Here is a 17,951-nt window from a genome sequence, read left to right as displayed (position 1 = left end):
ATTCTCAGCAATTTCAGTGCTTGGGTTGGATCGCACCAAAGACCCATAGTCCTGTGCCAGCTGGCCCCAGCTAATAAATATTTGGGGAAGGAACTTCCCTAGTGGGCCAGTGGGTAGGACTTCATCTTCCAATGCAGGGAGTGTGGGTTTGATCCTTGGTTGGGAAGCTAAGATCCCACATGCCTCACCACCAAGAAACCAAAACATGAAACAGAAACAATATTGTAAGAAATTCAATAAAGACTTAAAAAAAAAATGGTCCACATCAAAAAAAACTAACAAACAAAAAAAGATATTGGAGGTGACATCGTTATATAATCACATGTGTGCACCTGGGCCAGACAACGTGAGGGCCCGTGTGAGTGAAAATATAAAGGCCTCCAAACAGGCCAATGCTCTGCGAAGACCACACGAGTCACATCCGAGCCACACGATAAGCCAGTGAGCAGTAATGACCATCACCATTTATATTCAAATCCGTATCGACCAGCTGTCATACATGCTTTGGACAGAGTTTGTACCCAGTTTTACATTTGCGCTTATTTAAGAAACCTCACCACAAAAATAATTTAGGGCAGTAGCAGCAGTGTCCTTGAGAAATTTTTCTTTTAAAAGAGCTCCTTTGCCAAATTCGAGAAGCCGCAGATGGGCTCGTCTGTGAAATGGTATTTCAAGCAGTGGCACTTCAATCGAAAACGGTTCTGGGCCTCTCTCTACCATACAGTTCCTGTTGTATCCCCTTTATGGTGGAACAAAGGATTCAGTTACTTTGAAAGGGGAAAAAAAAATGTCTGAAACTTGCTAATGTGCTTTTTTTTTGTTTTTCCTGGCCAGAAAAGCCTGTGCTGTTTCCGGACTGCTCAAAAACAGGGTCGGGCGCCCTCTGCTGGACAAATCAGTGAACGGCGGGTTTCCAATCAATCAAGCTGGGGAGGTGGTAGAGTAAGACCTTGAGGGCAGGCTAAGAAGGGAACTGGGGACTCACCTCAGTCACAAAATTTGAAGGGATTCCCCCCCAAACTCAGTAAACCAGTAACATTATAATACATTTTTTAAAATATCAAAATTAATGCCAATGGAAACTCCCTGGCTGATGGTCCAGTGGTTAGGATTCCACCCTCATTGCTGAGGGTCTGGGTTCAATCCTTGGTTGGGGAACCAAGATCTCACAAGCCACGTGGCATGGCCAAGAAAAAAAAGAAAAAGAAAAGAAAACAAAAATTAATGCCAATATCTCATGAAGAACAAAAGAGCAAAATTTTTAGGAAAACAGGATCTGATGATACACTTTGCAAAACCTGCCTCATTGGGACCAAGCAAACTTTATTTATCAGGACTGTCCCCACAGGCCACAATTTGATTATTTGATTTAAAAATAATAATGCATTAGAAATAAATTAATTTTTAAAGTGTAAAAGAAAACCTAAAACCTGAAAAAAAAATTGCATTAAACTATTATCTGAGTCCTTGATTTTCTGGTGCCCCCTTTAGGCGCTACCCCAGGGAGTACCTGACTTGCCTCACACTAGTCCTGGCCTTGCTGGGCAGACACCTTAAACTTCAGGTTCTTCCCACGTTCATGTGATCCCCACTTTTCCAGGGAGGTGGGCAGGCACTGTTATTAGCTCCAGGTAGGGAAACTGAGGCTTCAGACAGGCACAAGCCATGCCAGAGACAGTCAGCCAAAGAACCAAGACTAAATCCACTCTGTCTCTTCACAGAGATGCTGGTTATCAATGAATTGGTGCAGGGAGCGGAGGGTAGGTGGCCTCAGGCTTTACCTTGTTGGGACATTGTCACCGACTCGGCTGTGGTGAGCTCAGGGCTGGCCGTGCGCTTCGGCCCCACAGCTGTCGAGCTGACCGTGGAGGGTCCTCGGGTGGTCACTGCAGATTCAGACTCTGAAAGAATAAACATTTCCTGAGTGTCCTGTGGCCTGAGAGCCAATGAGAGTTGTGCTGCTGCTGAAAACAGGTAAGAAGCAAGTGCCATGGGCCACAGAAAAAACTGAAGACAAATGCAGTGAAAATACAAACCCACTAGTGTCTATGGTATTATAGTACACGTTGTCTTTCAAAAGGGAGATTCGTAAGTGCTACAGACACACTGACCCCCAGCAGGGACTTTCTCTGAGGATGCAGAGACCGAAAGAGGGGCCGCATTCTCCCTTAATGTCTGCAGCTAAAATCAGGGCCTCCCCGCCAAAGAGGGCTGGGAAAGAGAGAACTGGACCTGATTCCGTCTCCCTGCTAGTCAGTGCTGATGTACCCAGCATTTGAGAAAAGCCTTACAACAGCCTCCAGGGGCCTTGCTCTCCCATTTGACAGATGAGCAAAGAAAGGCTGCAGGGCTGACCCTCAAGGGTGGCAGAAGGCCGATCCCCACCTGTGAGGCAGCTTCTCATGTCCTTGGCCAGCAGCATGCCGTCGGGGCAGGCACACGTGAACTTGGGTGAGCGGGGGTTGATCTGTGGGGCCGGCAGACACAGGTACTGGCAGCCACCATTGCGGAGGGCAGTCCTCTCACACCAGTTCACCCCTGCGGCGGGAAAAGGCAGGGAGGCAGGATGAGAATGAGGTCAGAAAAATTCTGGAACATTCCAGAGCACAGGCAGAGAAGCGGAGGTAGTGAGGGAGGCCACCCCATCTTTACCTCTCGGCTGCGTGAGGTTGTGGAAAAGGACAATGTCCTCCGGCGATAACAGGTTTTCTGCCATCAGGCTGATGTCTGAACCTGTGAGGCGGTTGGCACTAAAAATGGCTTCGTTGATAACATCCGTCCAAAATACTTTATCCTACAGGGGCATAAGGAATGACATATCCCCATCAGCCATAGGGGACACAACCACTGGTTCCACACCCCTCCAAATGGGTCCACGGGAGTGCAGCTGGTAGGGCGAGGGAGAAAGGAGAGGTCATAGGTGATGTTGGGGGCTTTAGGACTTGGGCATTCTGCTCCCCGAAGGAGGAAGGGCCCCACCCTGAGGACCCAGCACCGGGGAAAATCATCGGCTCCCCCCAGCTCCTGCCCTGACTCGCAAGCCTGAACTGCATGCAGGTGTGTCGGGGGAAGAAAACTGAGTTTTGGGTTATAAACTCTCACAGAGCTGCCTGGCCATCTCTCTCTTCCAGAGCCTTTTTTCTTTAAAAATTTCTTAATTTAAAATAAGGAGTGATTGCGTGCCCCCAGCCCCCACCTCAAAGATGGCCAAAGAGAAGGGGTGCGCCAGCTTCTTCTTGTCCTCCAGCACGGTCTTCCGGTTCCCCCCATTGACATCGATGCTGGAGATGGAGTGCAGTTTGGAGTCGACCCAGTAGAGGCGGCCGCCAGAAAGATCTAGAACCCACAGTGGTGGCAAGGAGAGGTCACAGGCAATGCCTGGGCCGTGGGGCTTGGGCATCCCGCTCTTCACAGGAGGGAACCAACCCCCCACCCAACCGGACTCAGCGCCTGGGAAAGCCATTCAGATCCACACCCGCCTCCCACCCGAACCGCATGCAGGTGTGGTGTGGGGAGAGGGGAGGTGAGTTTCCAGTTCGACACTCTCACGGAGCCCCCTGGTCATCTCTCCTCCAGACCCTGCCTGACACCGAGGACTACTGTCCCCCCAGTGTACCTAGAGTGATGCCGTTGGGCCACTGGATGTCCTCGGTCACCAGCGAGTAAACGTCCACGCCGTTGAGGCCCCCCTTCTTGATCTCGGCAGGAGCGCCCCAGTCAGTCCAATACATGAAGCTGGGGGAGCAGCGGGAAGGACAGACAGGGGGACATAAAGGAGGGAAGCTGTGACCACCCGGAAGAACTGCTCTCTCCCTGGCATCAGCCAGGCCAGGAACTACCCCCGCCCCCACAGTCCCTACTGGGGGAGGCCCTGGATGGGTTCTTTCTGGTCTCCTAACTTAACCTTGCTGCTCCCTGGTGGCTCAGTTGGTAAAGAATCTGCCTGCAGTGCAAGAGACCTGGGTTTGATCCATGGGTGGGGAAGATCCCCTGGAGAAGGAAATGGCAACCCACTCCAGTATTCTTGCCTGGAGAAATCCATGGAGCTTGGCAGGCTACAGTCCAGGGGGTCGTAGAGTCAGACTCGACTTAGGGACTAAACCCCACCAACCTTGCCAGTTCCAGGACCTGCAACCTGGTGAGACCTGGCAAGATTCAGGGACTTTGGAGAACAAAGGGAGGTTTTCATTCCAGTGTTGGGACTGGGGCCCTGGAATCTGCTCTCTGAACACTGCTTTCTGAGCCTAAGGGCTTTTATAAATTTGTTTTGGTGAAGTATGAATTTATTTATTCTTATTATTTTTTTTAAGGCTGTGTGGCATGTGGGATCTAAGTTCTCCGATTAGGGATTGAACCCATGCCCCTTGCATTGGGAGCACAGAGTATCAACACTGGACCGCCAGGTTAAGTGTATGTTATCCTGCAGATAAATTGCAAGGACTCATGTTCAAAGGCATTCAAAGCTATTCATGGCTCCTTTGTATAAGGCAGGGGAGAAAAACTTAAATTTCCATGTGCTGGAGAGCAGTTTATTTTTATTTATTTATTTATATATATATATTTTTTGAGAGCAGTTTAAATAAATCATGGCCCATCAGCCTGAAGGAAAGGAAACTCACAGATCAAATGGAAGAGCCAGGTGGTGGTGCCTGCTGTTTAGGGGGAGAAATATAAGAGCAGAGCAAGTGATACAAGTCTAAGTGGAGTGTGTGTCTGGGAGGGTCTCTCTCTCCTGGCATCTGGATAGACCAGATGACCCTCCACCAAATGAGGGCATTAGTCTTGTTGGAGGAAGGCCTGCTGGGCCCACCTTCATCCCAGGGTCCCTCCAATCTGAGCCGTGGACACCGTGCTAGCACAGCCAAGTGTGGCTTCGCCAACCTTTTCTCTCTCAGGCCCATCGCTCCCTCTCCCCCAATGACTGCAGCCAGAACAGGCTGCCCATCCTGGGGCTGTGAACTTCCCAGCCCCAGAGACCCTTCCAGACACACATGTAATGTGCTGGAGCAGGTGTCCTCTGCAGGGCATGGTACTTGGGACGAGACCATGCTTTCACAGGGGTCCCTGTGGACACTGGAGCTGCTGATTCAGCCATGGTCCCACCTGCAGGGGGCATGCCACAGGTGGCGACCTTCACTATGTTTGCAAAAATTGTTGTTTGGCTAATGCTGAAGTGTGTACGGGTTTGTTTTTTTTTTTTAAGTGTTCAGTATTTCTTAAGGACATTGTCTCTCTTGTTTTTATGCTAACTGGGCTGTGTGTTCATTTGGGAGAGGTCTTGGGGATGTAGCGAACATCCCCAAGATGTTCTACACCCCCCATCCTGTGCAAAGTTCAGATGATAAAATTCCCACCATGACGGAACCCCCTCCCACTGAGAGTGTAGGGGACGTGGGAAGACCCCACATGCTTCGGAGTTAACTAAACCCTTGTGCCACAACTACTGAGCCTGAGCTCTAGAGCCCAGGAACCGCAACTACTGAAGCCCACACGGCCTGTGCTTCAAAACAAGAGAAACCACCACAGTGAGAAGCCTGTGCCCCACAATTAGAGAAAGCCTGTGCAAAACAATGAAGAGCCAGGCATCTGAAAATAAATAAAGACATAAAGAAAAACCTGTGCCCCCCCCCAAAAAAAACCCACAAACAAAAAACAAACAAAAAGCTAATCTGGTCTGGTCTGGTCATCTGGTCTACCTAAGCCCAAACCTCCCCCCATCTGGACCTCTAATCCATTTGTGAACCCCAGCCCTAGGAATACCCACCCATGGACGGGATCGACCACAATGGCCCGTGGTTTGGAGCCTTCCTCCTGGAAGAGCGTCTTCCTCTTCACACCTTTGGTGTCAGCCACGGAGACGGTACCCAGGATGGAGTCGGTCCAGTAGATGTTGCTGTGGATCCAATCCACCGCCAGCCCATCGGGGGCCTGGAGATCCTCGCCAATGACGGTGTCGTAGGAGGAGAAGCCGGGGGCTCCGTCGATCTGGGCACTGAGGGGAAAGGAGAAGGAAGAGGAGAGTGTCGGCTCCGGGGGCCCTCCGTCCATTCAGGGACTGGGGCTGCGTGCGGCTAGGGGAGCAGGCAGGCTCACCTGTAGATCTTCCTCTGGGACAGGTCAGACCAGTAGATCCTGTTACTGGCCACCTCCGTGTCCAGGGCGACCACGTTCTTAAGGTTGGGGATAAGGCTGGTGTACTCGCTTCGGTCCAGAGTCATCTTCCTGACTTCGTGGCGGTTGGTAAAGAAGAGGTAGGCGATGGTGCCTGGGGATCCGGGAAGGGGGCAGTTCAGCAGAGTGGAAGGGACCCCCACTTCCAGAAACATGGGATCCCCTGATTTAGGTGCTTCTAAGAATCACTGCATGGTTGCAGTTCTAACCTAACTTCAGGTAAAAGAAACAGTGATGTCTATTTGTTTCATTGCATGCTAAGTTGATTTAGTCCTCTTTTTGACCCCATGGACTGTAGACTGCCATGCTCCTCTGTCCACAGGATGATGAAAGTCCCACCACATGGCCTCCCCCCACCGCCACCTCCCTGCACTTACCCACGGCCTTGCAGGCCTTGGTGAGGGGCTCCAGCCGGAAGCCCTCTTCACACTCGCATTTGTAGCTGCCCTCGAGGTTCACGCAGAGCTGGCTGCAGGTGTCAGGGTTCTGACACTCATCGATATCTGAGAGTTGGGACACAGAGAGAACTGGAGCATCTTTCCAGCAGGGCGCAGATGGAACCATGGGCTCTGACCAAGAGCCATGCCTCCCTGTGGCAAATGGAGGACAACCCATCCCCTCTCGGGAAAACCTCCAGGACAGGATGCTCTGACCAATTTTTTTTTTTTTAATTTATTGATTTGGCTGCACCAGATCTTAGTTGCAGCACGTGGAATCTTTAACTGTAGCATATGAACTCTTAACTGCAGCATGTGGGATCTAGTTCCTTGACCAGGAATCAAACCCAGGCCCCCTGCTTTGGGAGCGTGAAGTCTGAGCCACTGGAAGTCCCTGATCACCAAAATCTTGAAAATGGCCAAGCATGATCTCTAACCCCAACCTCACCATTCACTTTAGGGCATAGTCAACTGGGCGAAGTTGCATCAGCTGAGATTTCTTTCTTAATTATTAATCCCCAAAGGCCAAAAGCAAGTGCTCCCCAAGGGCCAAGCTGGCAACAGCTGGTTCAAGCACCTGGCCTCCCACCAGCCCTGTGAGGAGGGTACCTTCACCCACTTAACAGATGGGAAAACTGAGGCTGAGGCTTTGACCCCCTCTTCTTCCAAGGAAAGAGCCAGGGGCTTGGGAATCACCTTCACATCTGTGCTTGCCCACTAGCTGGAAGCCTTCGGGACACAGGCACTCGTAGCCGATCTTGAGGTCATTGCAGATGTGAGAGCAGCCGCCCTTGTTGTCCAGACACTCGTTGGTCCCTGTGCCAGATGCAGGAGGGGCACCGGTCACACTCTGGCCGCCAGCCACCCCTCGTCCAACATCCTGCAACTGTTTCTACCTCATCATAACCAACATGATGACTGCTGGTGAAGTTGCCATGATTCCTAAGAGGTCTTAGGGCCACTGTCACACGTGACACCATGAATGAACCACGAGGATGTTGTCGATGTTTAGTCGCTAATTCTTGTCCCACTCTTTGCAACCCCATAGACTGTAGCCCACCAGGCCCCTCTGTCCATGGGATTTCCCAGGCAAGAATACTGGGGTAGGTTACCATTTCCTCCTCCAGGGGATCTTCCCAACCCAGGGATGGAACCTGAGTCTCCTGCAATGGCAAGCTGAGCCACTAGGGAAGCCCTATGAGGGTGTTATAGTGAGTGAATTATAAGCCAGGTACGGAAGGACAAATACTATTCCACGTGAGGCCCCTAATGGGGTCATACTTATAGAGACAGAAGGTAGGAGGGTGGGTGCAGGGGTTGGGGGAGGGGGAGTTAGTATTCAGTGGAGACAGACACTCAGTTCTGCAAGATGAAATAGTTCTGGAGATGGATGGTGGTGATGGTTACACAACACTGCGACTGTACTTAAAACATGCCTGAACACCTAAAAATGGTAAAACCATAAATTTTGTGGGTTTTTTTAACCATAATTAAAAAAAATTTTTAATTATAAAAAATAAAAGCCACATACCACTTACTACAGTTACATGTATTAACTCACTTAATCCTCCCTATAGGAAATGGCAACCCACTCCAGTATTCTTGCCTGGAGAATCCCATGCACAGAGGAGCTCATGGACTCTGTGCAAAGAGTCGGACAGGACTGAGTGACTAACACACACAAAATCCTCCCTATGACCTTAAAGGCATGAGACTTATAGCTGGGGAAATCGAGGCATGGCCAGGTTAAACAGTTTGTTTAAGATCACAGGGCTTGACGCAAACCTAGGGCACTGGGCTCCATAATCCATGCTCTTACTCTCTATACCAAGCGTGGGCCAAAGCCAGCCCTCAACCTGCTCTTTGACAGCTAAGAATGGTTTTTACATTTTAAAATAGTTGAGAAGAAAATAAGAATCAAAAGCAAAATATTTCAAAAGTTCTATGAAATTTGAGTGTCTGTATCCATAATAGAATATTGGAACATGGCCCTAGGCATTCAAATGCACATGTATGGGCTTGGGTGGGTGCTCTCCTGCTACAAAGGCCAAGTAGAAGAGCTGCGACAGAGACCCTATGGACTGGAAAGTCCAAATCATGGGTCAAAGTGCTGCTGAAAACACTTGCAACACCTGATCCCCAGCAGCCCTAGGATGTCTGGGAAGTTACTGCCCCATCTTACAGATGGGAAAACTGAGGCTTAGAAGCCAATCCACTTATCCCCAGGCTCCCCCCTAACATCTGTCCAGCCCCAGAGTCACAGCACTTGTGGGCTTCAGCAGGGCTGGCCCCTCACAGCACCACAGCACCCACGTCTCAATGCGGTGGACCCCACCCTCAACACTACCAGCTGCCCACACCCCAGGGCTCACCACAGTCCTTGAGGGGCTCGTCCGACCAGTCCCGGCAGTCCCTGACGGAGTTGCACACTTTGTCCAGGGAGATGCACTCACCGCTTTGGCACTTGAACTTGTTGGGCCCCTCACAAAGAGTCACTATAAGCACAGAGTAGGGTCAGGTGCTTCCAGGAGACAGGAGGTGGCTTAGTGCTTCTTATTAATATGATTATTTATGCAAGAATAGATACAAATGTATTTGGTGGTAAAACAGAACAGTTACTGATCATACATGAAGCCTCCACTCAGCTTAAGAATTAGAATATCACCAATAGCAGGGGCTGGTAAACTCTGGCCTGATGCCTGTTTGTTTAAATAGAAGTTTTATTAGCACCCAGCGCTGCCCATTGGTTTACATACAGTCAGTGGCAGACTTCATGCTATAACAGCAGACTCAAGCAGATGTAATTGAGACTATGGCCTGCAGAGCTGAAAATTCCTACTCTCCAGCCCCCGACCTAAACTATTATAGTGGTCTAAGCCATCCCATTCTACTACCCCCAGAGGTAATGATAATTTTGAATTTTGATTACTACTTCTTTATTTTTCATTAATAATTCTATCAAACATGTATGAATGAACAATCTACTGTTGAATTTTGCTTGCTTTTGAGTCTTAATAACTGTATCCAGTTAAATTCCTGCAATTGCCTTCTTGTTTGCAACCCCAAGGTTATGAAGTTCACCTGGGCTGCAGACAGGGGCTGTAGCCTCATTTTTCTCAGCTGCATGATATTCCACTCTGTGATGACACTGCCGTTTAAAATTATTTCCAGGCAGCCCTGTTCACAGCAGTACTATTCACAACAACCAAGGCGTGGAAGCAACCCAAGTGTTCATCCACGGGTGACTGGATAAACAACATGTGGTCCATCCATACAGCAGAATATTATTTTGCCTTAAAAAGGAAGGCATTTCTGACACCTTCTATAACATGGATGCACGTTGAGGAAACGATGCTTAGTGAAATAAACCCGTCACACAAATTTGTGATTCCAGTTACATAAGGTCAAATACTAGAGGAGTGGAATTGGTAGAGACAGTAGAATGGTGGGTACCAGGGGCTCGAGGAAGGAGAACAGCGAGTGTATAATGGGGACAGAGTTTCAATACGGGAAGATGAAAGAGTTCTGGCGATGGATCATGCGGATGGTGACTTAGCACCGCTGGACTATACTCTTAAGAATGGTTAAGACAATAAATTTTGTTACATGTGTTTTTTTTGTTGTGTTAGCCACTCAGTCCTGTCCAACTCTTCTGGACTCCATGGACTGTAGCCCACCAAATTCTCCAGGTAAGAATACTGGAGTGGGTTGCCATTCTCTTTTCCAAGGGATCTTCTCGATCCAGAGATCAAACCCACATCTCCTGCATTACAGGCAGATTCTTTACCATCTGAGCCACCAGGGAAGCCTCTATTTCACCACAATTAAAAAAAAAATTTTTTTTTACATTAATTCTACTGCTGGGACTTCCTTGGTGGTTCAGTGGTTAAGGCTCTGAGCTTCCAATGCAAGGTACATGAGTTTGATCCCTGGTCAGGGAACTAAGATCCCACATGTCATGCAACATGGCATATATATATATATATATATATATATATATATATAAATTAATTCTACTGCTGATGAACATTCTGGTTGCTTCTACTGCTTTGCTGTTAGTACAGTGCTACTCTGCTCATTCTAGAGCCTATCTCCCAGTGCACAGATACAAGTTTCCCACGAGTGGAACTGCTACACTATAAACTCAGCAAAGTGGAATTGTACTGTACACGTAACTCTGTGAGCTCAGGTTCATGAGCTATGTACACTCCAACCTCATTAAATCTCACAGTCCTGAAGTGGATGTTTTCATTTTGCAGATTAGAGAAAGAGGCTCAGAGAGCTCAAGTAACTTGCTTGAGGACACACAGGAGGCTCCTCCCTTGTCTGGGAGGCACTGTGCTCCTCCCCCCACATCTCCCCACAGCCCGGGATCCTGGAGGGGTGGGGCTCACCGTTGACGCAGCCCAGCTCGTCACTCAGATCCTTACAGTCAGGCTCCCTGTCGCACTGCCGGCTACCATGGATGCAGGTCCCATCCGAGCACTGGAATTCATCAGGCCGGCACGTGGCCACAGCTGGGAAACAAAGAGCCAAGTGAGGAGAATTAAGAAAGGGAAAGCACCCTAACACAACCATTACATTTTCATAGATTTCTCTCCAGTCTGTCCTTGGATGCAGGAAATTCATTAAAAAGTTGGCAGATCGGGGAATTCCCAATCAGTGGCTAAGACTCTGTGCTCCCAATACAGGGGGCCCAGGTTCGATCCCCGGTCAGTAAGCTAAGTCCCTCATGCCACAGCTAAGACCTGGCAGAAGTAAATGAATAAATATTAAAAAAAAAAAAAAAAAAAGCTGGCAGAGCTAGTAGGCCATTCTTGGCAGAAAAGCAATGATGTGGTCCCAGTCTAGATAGAAGCCTGGCCAGGTACGTTATGATGTTGTTGGTTAGTCCCTAAGCTATGTCTGACTCTTTGCGACCCCATGTGCTGTAACCCACCAGGCTCCTCTGTCCGTGGGATTTCCCAGGCAGGAACACTGGAGTAGGTTGTCATTTCCTACTCCAGGGAATTAATATCTTCCTGACCTAGGGATTGATCCCAAGTTTCCTGCATTAGCAGGTGGATTCTTTACCACTGAGCCACCAGTGAAGCCCGCTGCCCACCTCCCCCCCCAAAAAAAGTCATTACTACTGAGTATCACACAGCCCTTTCAATGACTCAGACTGTGAACGTGAAAAATGTTTCTGACTAGACCTTGACCTGAAACAGGTTTTCACTTAACCCTAATTCATTAAGCTCTAAGCTTATGCTTTCTGCACTTTCCCGTGGGTTATATTTCACTATGAAAATGCTGACAATGTGCAAATTCAATTTCAAGAGGTCAGTGGAGAAAAAAAAAAAGATGATAAATAAGTATGCAAATGTTTGGAACTCATTTGTGTGTGTGTGTGCTTTTATGTCGTAACCCAGGTCCACCGAGGCCGACGCTGTTGCTCCATCTACAGGGGAGGAGATCAAAGCACAGTAACGCTACGTCCCCGGCCAAGGGTCACACAGCTTGGACATCACCAGTCAGGCCTGGATCCTTTCTGGACCAAAATAATACAGCGTGCTACAGTCTGCTCCTCTTGGCAAGAGAAAAATTAAATAGGGGCTCCAGGGGCTTCCCTGGTGGTATAGTAGATAAGAATCCACCACCCAATACAGGGGACATGGGTCTCATCCCTGGTCTGGGACGGTCTTCCGCAGCACACAACAACTAAACTGGTGTGCTGCAAATACTGAACCTGTGCGCCTAGAGCCTGTGCTCTGCAACAGGAGAAGCCCACAGACCACAACTAGAGAAGGCCCTCATGCAATGGTGAAGACCCAACACAACCAAAAAGTAAGTAACTGAATTAAAATAATAATAAATGTTAAAAATAAATAAACAGGTGTTCAAAAGGGAACTCCTTTGGAAGACAGTGTCCTCTATGTGATCAGAAAGACTGAAAGGAACATGAAATGGGACCGACTTTTGGTATTTTTTTTTAGGTCAATGCTTTATTGACACCATGTTGCCTTGAATATAATCTGAAGATATCTTTGGATATCATATTCTTTATGCAGGATATTAGCTCTTTCTTTTCTTGTATCTGAATCACTCCATCAAGGATTTATTATAGCTGGAGATAAGACCTTTGGAAGCAGTGTCCCTTTTTCTTTTTTTGACGGAGCTAAGGTATATGGGATCTTAGTTCCCTGACCAGGGATCCAACCCTCACCCCTGCACTGGAAGAGCAGAGTCTTAACCACTGGACCAAGGAAGTCCAGGACTGACTTTCTTATTGTGTGATGCGGAATCATTTAAGCACCTAAAGGCACCGCCCCACTCCTGTCCCCTGCCGGGGGAGCCCCCAGCCTGGGTGAGGGGATTTCCGAGGCGCCCCTACCGCAGTTCTCCTCGTCAGACTTGTCCTTGCAGTCAGGGTCATGGTCGCAATGCCAGCTGGAGTGGATGCACTCGCCACTGCCGCAGTGGAACTCGAGGGCCGAGCAGGGGTTGTTGTCCTGCAGGGGGCCTGATGGGTGGGGGGTCCCGCAGTGCTTTGGCCACTCATCTGAGCCATCGTCACAGTCGGGGTCGCCATCGCAGGCCCAGAGCTGGGGGATGCACATGGAGCTGTTGCACTGGAAGTTGGCAGGGCCGCAGGTGGGCATGGGGCAGGACGCCTCATCCGAGCCATCTAAGCAGTCCAGGTCCAAGTCACAGACGAACTTCGGGGCAATGCACTTGCCGTCATTACAGCGGAACTCATCCTGGGAGCACGTCTTGGGGGCTGCGGGGACGGACGGGAGAGGACAGCCTGGTCACCGGGGAAACCACTCCCCAATCCTGACACCAACTCATTGCACAGATGGGGACACTGAGGTGAGGAGAGGCCAGAGCGCAGTGAGTGGACTCCAGGCAGTGGTCAGGGGACCTGGCCGACAACCACCCAGTTCCTGGGCCCCTCTGGGCCTCAGTTTCCTCATCTGTTTCTGTCTCAAAGTGTTACTGGAGGACTGGGATGTAAAGGTACACGGGAACCTGTATTTAAGAGTTTATGCAGGGAACTATAGTCAGTATCTTATAATAAATATAGTAGAAAAGAAGAAGAAAAAGAATATATGTGTGAGTGTGTGTAACTGAATCACTTTGCTCTACACCTAAAACTAACCCAAAACTGTAAATTAAATATACTTTAGTTTAAAAAAAAAAAGGATGAGTGGAGTAGGAAATGGCAACCCACTCCAGTATTCTTGCCTGGAGAATCCCATGGACACAGGAGCCTGGCAGACTACAATCCATAGGGTTGCAAAGAATCGGACACAACTGAGGGAATTCAGCACTTAAAATTAAGTGTTCCTTTACTATTAAAAGTCTTCCCTTGTGGCTTAGCTGGTAAAGAATCTGCCTGCAATGCGGGAGACCTGGGTTTGTTCCCTGGGTTGGGAAGATTCCCTGGAGAAGGGAAAGGCTACCCACTCCAGTATTCTGGCCTGGAGAATTCCATGGACTGTATAGACCATGGGGTCACAAAGAGACATGACTCTTTGTGACCCCATTTTACTATTCAAATTTTATTATCCTTCATTTTATTAGTGGTCCTTGAGCAGCTCTGAACGTTTGGAAATTGGGTGTTGAAGGAAGGTAAAGTAGAATATTTTGATCCGACTGGAGACTTTGAAATACTAGATAGTAAATGTGATCATCCTCCTTTGACCTTCAGCTCAAATATCTCCCTGAAAATAATGCATTCAGGTTCAGAGGAAGCTTAGAGACGGCACTTTAAATGTCACATTGTAGTACTTATAAAATGAAAAGGAGGTAATTTCGGCTTTAAAAAACAAAACAAAACCAAAAAATGGCTGGGGACTTCCCTGACGGTCCAGTGGTTAGGGCTCCAGGCTCTCACTGCCAAGGGCCCAAGTTTCATTCCTGGTGGAGGAACTAAGATCCCGAAAGCCACTCAGAGTAGCCAAAAATAAAAATAAAAACTGTTGCCCTTATTATTATTATTTGCTTGTTTTTATTTACAATGACATGGGACTTTTTGAAAGTGAAAAGTGAAAGTGAAAAGCGACTTTTTGAAAGTCGCTCAGTCGTGTCCCACTCTTTGGGACCCCGTGGACTCTGCAGTCCATGGAATTCTCCAGGCCAGAATACTAGAGTGGGTAGCCTTTCCCTTCTCCAGGGGATCTTCCCAACCCAGGGATTGAACCTAGGTCTCCTGCATTGCAGGCAGATTCTTTACCAACCGAGATATCAGGGAAGCCCATATTGGACTTTTGAAGTTGAAGTATAGTTGACTTACAAAGCTGTGCCAGTTTCCAGGTATGCCACAGCGGCTCAGTGACTTTAGACAGCACAAAACGATCACCAAGCTAAGTCCACTTACTGCGTGCCACCCTACAAGGTTATCACCATCTTACTGACTACATTTACCACGCTGTGCATCACATCACTGTGAATTATTTATGTACAGGAGGAAGTTGGTTCCTATTAATCTCCCTCCTCTATTTTACTCATCCTCCCACCTCCTGGGTTTGATGGTACTATTATTTCTTTTTTTAACTTCTTCAGTTTTATTGTACATACATGTCAATCTTTTTTTTTTCCCATTGTGGACGGAGTTTAATAATTTTTTTTTAAAGTTGGATTGAAGTATAGTTGATTTCCAATGGTGTGTTAATTTCTGCTCTACAGCAAAGTGACTCAGTTATACGTAAATGTATTCTTTTTCATATCCCTTTCCATTGTAGTTTATCACAGAATATTGACTATAGTTTCCCTGCCCTATACAATTGGAGAAGGCAATGGCACCCCACTCCAGTACTCTTGCCTGGAAAATCCCATGGATGGAGCAGCCTGGTAGGCTGTAGTCCATGGGGTCGCTAAGAATCGGACACGACTGAACAAATTCCCTTTCACTTTTCACTTTCATGCATTGGAGAAGGAAATGGCAACCCACTCCAGTGTTCTTGCCTGGAGAATCCCAGGGACAGGGGAGCCTGGTGGGCTTCCATCTATGGGGTTGCACAGAGTCGGACACGACTGAAGCGACTTAGCAGCAGCAGCAGCAGCCCTATACAATAGGACCTTGTTGTTTATGCTGGAATGATTAGAGAGTCAACAGAAACAGTAATTATGTGAAATGATGAAGGTGTTAAATAACCCTATTGTGGTAATCATTTCACAATATATATAAAATCATCACACTGGAGACTAAACTCACACCATGTTACATGTCAACTATTTCTCAATAAAGCTGGAAGAAAAAATAAAACACTTGGAAAAGAGGCCCAATCCCTTTTATTTTAAAATGTTCCTCAGTGAGAACCAAGGTTAGATATGCATCACTAAGCACTCACTCACTTTTTAGGTTGTTTTTTTTTTTAATACTCTCTTGGGGGGTTTCATATTTTGTCAACTTGAAGATTTGATGTGATCTCAATTATTTAAATTTCCCCCAGGGTGTTTTTTTTTTTTTTAAAGAGTCTTACTTTGCTTTTAAAAAATCTACACAATTAGAAAAGAAATTGTAAATAATGAATAAAATCAAAGAGGCAAGACAGAACCTGCTGCAGAGTGCCCTCCTGTCTGAAACTCTCTATGGTTTGGAACAAACTGACCTCAGCCACGAACCCAGTCAGATCACTTGGACATGGCTAGGATCCATGGGCCACCAGACAAGGGACACCACTTACAACAGCCTTCTTCGTCCGAGCCATTCTCGCAGTCCACCTGGCCATCGCATCTCCAGGACCCCGAAATGCAGCGGTTGACACGGCCCCCACAGCTGAAGTCCCCCATCTTGCAGGTGACAGACTCTATGGGAGAAACAGAACTGAACCGTAACGCAGAGGGAAGAATGCCTTGCCACTCCGAGCTCTGCAAGGGAAGAACCCAGAGTTTTCTGATAGGAGATTCAGGCTCACTTTTCTGGGCCAAAATGAAGGAAATTTAACGGAACTTATTAAAAATTAGTTGCTGAGGACTTCCCTGGGAGTCCAGTGGCAAAGACTTCCATGCTCCCAATGCAGGGGGCCTGGGTTCAATCCCTGGTTAGGGAACTAGATACCACATACCACAGCTAAAGATCCTGCATGCCACAAGGAAGACTGAAGGTCTTGCATGCTGCACTTAAGACCCAGTGCAGAAAAATAATTTTTTTTTTAAGTTAGATGCCAGGTGTTGCAAAGATTTTGGAATGAGATAAAAGTGGTGGTTGCAAAGCACTGGGAATATATTAATGCTACTAAACTGGTCACTTTTTTTTTAATTTAAAATTTTGGGGTGGCTTTTTTAAAAAATCGAAGCATAATTGATTTACAATGTTGTGTTAATTTCAGGTGTACAGCAAAGTGACTCAGTTATACGTGTGTGTGTGTGTATATATATATATTTTTTCTTTTTCAGATTCTTTTCCATTATAGGTTATTACAAGATATTGAATATAGTTCCCTGGGCTATACAGTAGGTCCTTGTTGATTATCTATTTTATATATAGTAGTATGCATCTGTTAATCCCAAATTCCTATTTTATTCCTACCCCCAATGGCCTAATTCAGTGGTTAGGACTCTTAAGCTTCCACTGCAGCTGTTATGGGTTCGATCCCTGGTTGGGAAGCTAAGATCCCACAAGCCACCTGGAGTGGCCAAGAAAACAAAAGACAAACACACAAAAAGGCTAATTTGTGAGACTTCCCTGGCAGTCCAATGGTTAAGACTTTGCCTTCTAACATGGGGTGAAGGTTCGATCCTGGTTGGGAAGCTAAGACCCCCATGCCTCGAAGCCAAAAACCTAAATCATTAAGAAGCAATATTATAACAAATTCAATCAAGACTTTAAAAATGGTCCACCAAAAAAAAAAAATCTTAAAAAAGGGCTAATCTGTGTAACATGAACCTCAAGGAAAAAAAAAAGAGGAAAGGAAACTTTAAAGGAAAGTTCCAATAATATCGTCTCTGTGTGCATGCTAAGCGTTTCAGTCTTGTCCAGTTCTTTGCAACCCCAAGGTCTATAGCTCGCCAAGCTCCTTTGTCCATGGAAGAATACTAGGCAAGAATACTGGAGTGGAGTGCTATACCCTCCTCCAGGAAATCTTCCCAACCCAGGGATCAAATCCGAGTCTTTTACATCTCCTGCATTGCAAGTGGATTCTTTACCTCTGACCCACCTGGAAAGCCCAATATCTTCTCTGCCCATCTCCTAATTCATAGAAGAATACATTAGTATGCTTGTCAATTTCTACCACGTCTGTCACCCGCTATCATCAAATCACTTTGCCATCCAACAGAAATTAACACGTTGAAAATTAACATTGAAAATGTTTAAGTGTAACACAACTATACTTAGATTAAAAAAAAAAAAAAAAA

At 47.2% G+C, this 17,951-nt stretch overlaps 1 protein-coding gene across 4 annotated transcripts in view; it reads right to left on the bottom strand.

The window, feature by feature from the left end:
- The window catches only part of LDLR (low density lipoprotein receptor), a 33,712-nt gene that overhangs the window by 4,552 nt on the left and 11,209 nt on the right, over positions 1-17,951 (bottom strand). Inside the window, exons 3-15 of one of the 4 annotated variants that reach the window (NM_001166530.1) lie at positions 16,280-16,402; positions 12,982-13,368; positions 11,003-11,125; positions 8,981-9,103; positions 7,305-7,424; positions 6,549-6,674; positions 6,094-6,265; positions 5,765-5,992; positions 3,617-3,735; positions 3,197-3,336; positions 2,653-2,794; positions 2,386-2,538; positions 1,782-1,901 (exon numbers count right to left, since the gene is read on the bottom strand). In NM_001166530.1, coding sequence (NP_001160002.1) covers positions 1,782-1,901; positions 2,386-2,538; positions 2,653-2,794; positions 3,197-3,336; positions 3,617-3,735; positions 5,765-5,992; positions 6,094-6,265; positions 6,549-6,674; positions 7,305-7,424; positions 8,981-9,103; positions 11,003-11,125; positions 12,982-13,368; positions 16,280-16,402 — 2,076 coding nt within the window. The remainder of the gene's footprint in view (positions 1-1,781; positions 1,902-2,385; positions 2,539-2,652; positions 2,795-3,196; positions 3,337-3,616; positions 3,736-5,764; positions 5,993-6,093; positions 6,266-6,548; positions 6,675-7,304; positions 7,425-8,980; positions 9,104-11,002; positions 11,126-12,981; positions 13,369-16,279; positions 16,403-17,951) is intronic. The other 3 variants (XM_010806777.4, XM_059887926.1, XM_059887927.1) reach the window with 3 other exon arrangements.

This window comes from Bos taurus, chromosome 7 (assembly GCF_002263795.3).
Source record: "Bos taurus isolate L1 Dominette 01449 registration number 42190680 breed Hereford chromosome 7, ARS-UCD2.0, whole genome shotgun sequence".
Taxonomy (NCBI): domain Eukaryota; kingdom Metazoa; phylum Chordata; class Mammalia; order Artiodactyla; family Bovidae; genus Bos; species Bos taurus.
The sequence above is the reverse complement of the archived record's forward strand: the minus strand, read 5'-3'. Positions and strand labels throughout refer to the sequence as shown.